Raw genomic sequence first — 5,615 nt, forward strand, 5'->3', positions numbered from 1 at the left:
ATGTTCATGATACTCGTCATCGTGTAGCATTTTCATCCTTTGCCACATTGCTCTCTTCTCGGCTTGCTTTCTGTTGTTGGAAAACTCAATGTCTGGATCACTGAGAGGTAATGGCAATTCAAAGTGGCCGTTAACTTCCGCGATGACTTTATTTGCTATGTCAATAAACTGATCATCCTCTCTAGATACACCACGTTCACCAGATAACATTCCAGTGTCCTTGGGGTTAAACTCCATTTCGAACATATTCAGTATCAAATCAGTGAGACATTCTTTTGCCGAGGTGAGTTCTTGGAAGAGCACACGATTGCATGTGAGCGTATTATCAAATGGGTTGAACTTGATATGAAGCGGCCCACTGACAGTCCATCCATCTCTGCAGAGTACGGCAATAGGACCTTCACCTTGAGATGGAATCACTTGCTCAGGTCGTAGTGCAAGAGGACGGTTACTCCCAATAAGAAGACCAATATCCAGATGAGGTAGGTATTTGGGCAACTTGTCAGCCATAGCACACAGATGAGGCCATTTCTTCAGAATGTCAAGATTGGGAATCTGACTATCACTTCTCGAGTGAAAGTTCTTGGAAGCGTCACTGCATTATCACCACTGAGATCTGACCCAACAAGACCTTCCAAAACATGCGTACTCACAACATGAAGTCCGTGCATAGTCCGAAGTTTCAGTGAAGATTCTGTTGATGTAGTCTCAAGTCGCTGTCTAAGATCCTCCGTTATAAAGCAGCCAGTACTCCCAACACAACTTCAACACAACAGCTTGCAAGTTAACAGAATGATTAAGAACAGTCATGTGTGACATAGTCTTCATTGCATGAAAACATTTGATGAGGAAGTGAGAGAATTGTTTAAGTCCATGACAATCATCATGCTTGATCTGAGGCCATGATAGAACTTGATTAACATAGGCAGTTGAAACTTTGTATGGGTCACCATACTCACTACTCAACAGGTCCCTGGCCTTAGTGTAGCCTTCCTCTGGATCCATGTAGAGACATCCAGCGATCAAAAAGTCCTTTGGTTCTCCCTCAAGCTGCTGCTCCAGAGAGTAGAGTCGATCTGTAGAGCTGCTAGTGTGAGGAACAATACGGGCAACAAAAGACATGATAAATGCACCATATTATGTAGGGTCACCTTTAAACTTTGGCACCTTAGGCTGAGGTAACAACATAACTGTTGCCATCTGTCTATGAGCTTGCAAATCAGTTCATTCTGATCATGTAAATGCTGGGATGTATCTTCTGTCCTGGAACTTTCCATACCAGGACACTTTGAAAAGGATGGTTGAAAGTCAGAAGCATTAGGGTTAAGCCCTTTCTGATGCACAATATCGTCCAAAGTTTCATGTATGAATACAAGATGAGGTCTTTTGTCAAAAAGGTTTCAAAATGGGGTTACTACTTTCAACAATACTGGCATCTGACAACTGGAGCTTAAAATCAGCACTATATGAACTACCCACTCCAAGACATTGGGGCATGTTGCCAGGAGATCTTAACATATCAGGCACAGTAGCTTTGACATCAGGCATGGAAGGCTTGACATCAGGCATGATAGGATTGACACTAGATCTTGATGCTACAGAGATCCTATTATCATGAACAACTAAAGTGTCAGAAACATAAGGATTACACTCCACTACGCCAGGCGTATTAGTTGTTGTGTCTGCTTGTGAATCAGCATAGACTTTCTCACGTGCCGTAGATTTAGCAATTTTAATGTCTAACTTCAAAGATTGCAATTTCTTAGACTCTTCAAGTAAAGACTTTTCAACTAAATGTTCAGCCAACCTTGCACGATCCTTTGTATATGCTGACCTGGTTGAACTCCTGGAATGTCTCAATGACTTGAAACTTTTTGATGAATTGAATTCTCTAGAAGACACACTTTCAAGAAGATCCGCCAGGACATTCTCCATAAGAGTATTCCAATTTTCTACTTCACTACGAAACTGTAAAATGGAAATCTCACTCTCCTGGTGACGCATCTGCTCTGAACTCTGCACATCCTCTGAAATAAGCTCTTCATAATAATTTGTGAAACATACAGAATACCTTTGACACAAGTCTTTAAATTCAACAAAGGTAAGCTTAACAAGATGCAAATTGTCACTACTGCAACTGAACAAGAGTCTAGAAAGTTTTGTTCTCTTCTTAGTAAGAGAAGAGAGAACACCAGTCAGTCTGTTTTTCAACAAACGAATATGTTCAGCTTTCCCTTTCTCAGTAAGTGTCCTTTGACGAACAGAACGACGTAGAATGTTCTCACCACCAGAAACACTATCCTCCTGAATGTCATTACTCACTTCATTACCTTGTCCAGTCTCAATCACACTTGCACCTTGAGCTAGTTGTTTCTGTTCTGTAGCAGTCTCATCACCACTATCTATCAGCATCCTTTCTTCTGTGTCTATGCCTCTGTTGTCATCTAGAGCGTTGTCGTTGGGTAATACACCGTTAGGATTCATGATGTTGTAACAATCACAAAACTTCAATGAAAATTCACAAAATTCAAAATCCAAAATATGTTCAGTCTACGTTCAACAGTCTACACAATGTCTTCCTAATCATTCAGATGCAGGTAAGATTTTCTTGAACTATATTATGGCAGAAATCAACAGTCTTGATACTCTCAATTGATGTTTATTGTCTCTTATTCCTTGACAATAATAAATGAAAAGCTCATTCGTTTGGATCTGTTAACATGCTTTTCCTTTGAACGTTAGCTTTGAATGAACAGTGTTGAGGTTCAAGAAACTAGAAAATAACAAGAAAATGTGCTAAGTTACAGTGTAAACAGTGAATTGGCTAAGTTGTTACAAATACAAAATTCTACAAATATTATATCATTTGAAGATAAATGATAGCTTCAACATTATTTAGATGCACACATATTGTATAAATATGAATAAGCAGGTTATTAACTTACATCTGTGTTCTGCAATAGTTCATGAAATGTTTCTCCAACCTGGAGACCTTTCAAACTGAAGGTGACAGTGGATGAGGTCACAAGACTAATCCCATGATGCAACACAACTGATTATAAGTCACAAAACCTTTTGCCTGAACCTGGGATCGAACCCTGGACGTTTATGCTGCTAGTCCAGTGACATAACCAACAGACCATTTTTGGCTGATATTTGTACATGAAATTCATAACATTTTGTTACAGATTTGCAACATAAATTATACATTCTGCACTAACACACTCGGCCTCTTAAACAGACCGGGCTGTTTAACACAAATATAACAAAACAGTACAGAAATCACACGCTTGTATATACAGACACATTTCTTTTGACTGATGGCTTAATTCGACAAAATCACGACTTGCTGGATAGATTTGCAACATAAATTATACAACAAGCTTCAGTTTCATTAGTGCAGTAGTATTTTAAGAGCAGGCGATGTTTAGAGGTAAAATTCCATTTCACACAATTGTTGTCAAATCATGGTCAAAACTTAAGATATTGCCCCAAAAAGTTATTTGTTGACTACTTCTGACTACACACATACCAAACTCAATTCCATTTTGAAGTAAAATCGCATAATCGCCATAAAAAAGTTTGGAAAATGTTTGCCATTGATTGAAACCTCTTGAACAAATTTGGGTGTTATCATTTCTGGAGACATGCATGCAGGACAATGTTTTAGTATTAGAGGACCATTTTGACAGACAAAGGACAAGCAGGCCACGACATAGGCTCCTTTGACTTTTAGTTAGGTGAGCTCAACATCATGCCTTAAAAAAGGAACATGTATTTTGAATTAAACTCAACAAATACCAATTTTACAATTTACCAGTTGGTACAGCAATGCCCATAAATATGGTTGCTGTGGTGGGGATACTGAAAATCAGATTCGAAAGTCTCGGACACTTTTGAAAGAATTTAAAAGCATGGTCAAAAAGCAAAGATCAAATAAGGATCAACATTTAAAATATCGCACAAGGAATAAAAAAACATATGTGGTGATTCTAACTACACATGTACCACATTACAATTTATTTTTAACAAATGTGGTTGCTCAAATGGTCAAGTTTCAGCTTCATAGGTTTAGTGGTTTCCAAAGAGAAGATGTTTGTGATGGACAAAGCATAACGGACAGGAGACAAACAGGATACGACATGACTCAACTTTCAGTCAAGGGGAGCTAAAAACGGATATATGATGGTAAAAGGTCGTAGCTAAAACAAAAATCAAATTATCCAGATGACATAGCTCACTTTTGTGAATTTCAGTCAGGTAAGCTAAATATCTACAGAATTTTTTGTATTGTGACGGTTACATTATAATTCTCTTATTCATCCCTTTGCTGTGTTATTATTAAGAAATGGTCAATCATGTTCATGTCATTAGTATAACATATAACGTTGTCTGTTACCTGCAGTCATGCCACTTCTCACAGAAGCACAATGGAAGCGAGAGAATTGCAGTCAGTTGGAGTTAGGGTATTCAGTTTGTATCAGAGCACATCTCCAGACTTGACTGACCCGGGTCAGGGGGACACAGGACTTGATACAGCTGTACGTCATTTGTCTCAGAGATAGATAGCCTGTCAGAGGTGTTGTTTTCATGCATAATCATCATCACCTGAGACATCAGAGGTGTTGTTTTGATACAATATCATCATCAACTGAGAAATCAGAGGTGTTGTTTTCATACAACATCATCATCAACTGAGAAATCAGAGATGTCAAGCACACACAGTATTGTCTAATCAACGTTGTCAAGATGCTAGGATCTTTCTTCATGAACGATTTGCAAACAAATGCGTAGATGAGGTTATGTGGTGTCAATGTGATCATGAAGTCAACAATCTCCCATTGAACTTACGTAATCAGGCCCTCTAAATTGAAAGATGTGAACCCAACATAACACATTGTTTGGATTGCTGTATATATCCTAAACCACAGACACTGCAACAGCTTGCTTGAACTGAGTGGGTTAACCTTCCTCAATGTGTGATCCTCTCATTTCATTCACATACCAAATTAATCTAAATATCAATTTCTATCTGCTAACTCTACTGGGTGTAACCCTACTGGGTACAAGTCTACTGGGTGTACCTCTACTGGATTTACCTCTACTGCTGTTCCTTTACCGGGTGCACTCCTACTGGGTGTGCCTCTACATGGTGCACCTCTACTGGGTGCATCTCTACTGGGTGTACCTCTGCTGGGTGCACCTCTGCTGGGTGTACTGTATGCACCTCTACTGGGTGCAACTCTACTGGGTGCAACTCTGCTTGGTGCACCTCTACTGGGTACACCTCTACTGTGTGTACTGTATGCACCTCTATTGGGTGTACTGGGTGCACCCCTATTGGGAGCACCTCTATTGGGTGCAACTCTACTGGGAGCACCTCTACTGGGTGCACCTCTGCTTGGTGCACCTCTACTGTATGTACTGAGTGTATGTCTACTGGAAGTACAGGATTACTGGGTGCTCCTCTACTGGGCGTAATTGGCGCACATCTACTTGGTTCACCCCTACTGGATGTACTTGGTGCACCTCTACTAGGTGTACTGGTTGCACCTCTACTGGGTGTACTGGTTGCACCTCTACTAGGCGTACTGGGTGTACTGTTCGCACCTCTA

The 5,615-nt window shown here is 39.9% G+C and overlaps 1 protein-coding gene across 1 annotated transcript; it reads right to left on the minus strand.

The window, feature by feature from the left end:
• Positions 1-720: 720 nt before the first annotated feature.
• Positions 721-1,122, minus strand: LOC139464144 (uncharacterized). Its single transcript, XM_071245675.1, has one exon. The coding sequence runs from the start codon at positions 1,120-1,122 to the stop codon at positions 721-723; it is 402 nt and encodes a 133-aa protein (XP_071101776.1).
• Between the last annotated feature and the right edge of the window lie 4,493 nt (positions 1,123-5,615).

The sequence above is a fragment of the Haliotis cracherodii genome, unplaced genomic scaffold, assembly GCF_022045235.1.
Source record: "Haliotis cracherodii isolate W230 unplaced genomic scaffold, xgHalCrac1.p SCAF_16, whole genome shotgun sequence".
In the NCBI taxonomy this organism is placed as follows: domain Eukaryota; kingdom Metazoa; phylum Mollusca; class Gastropoda; order Lepetellida; family Haliotidae; genus Haliotis; species Haliotis cracherodii.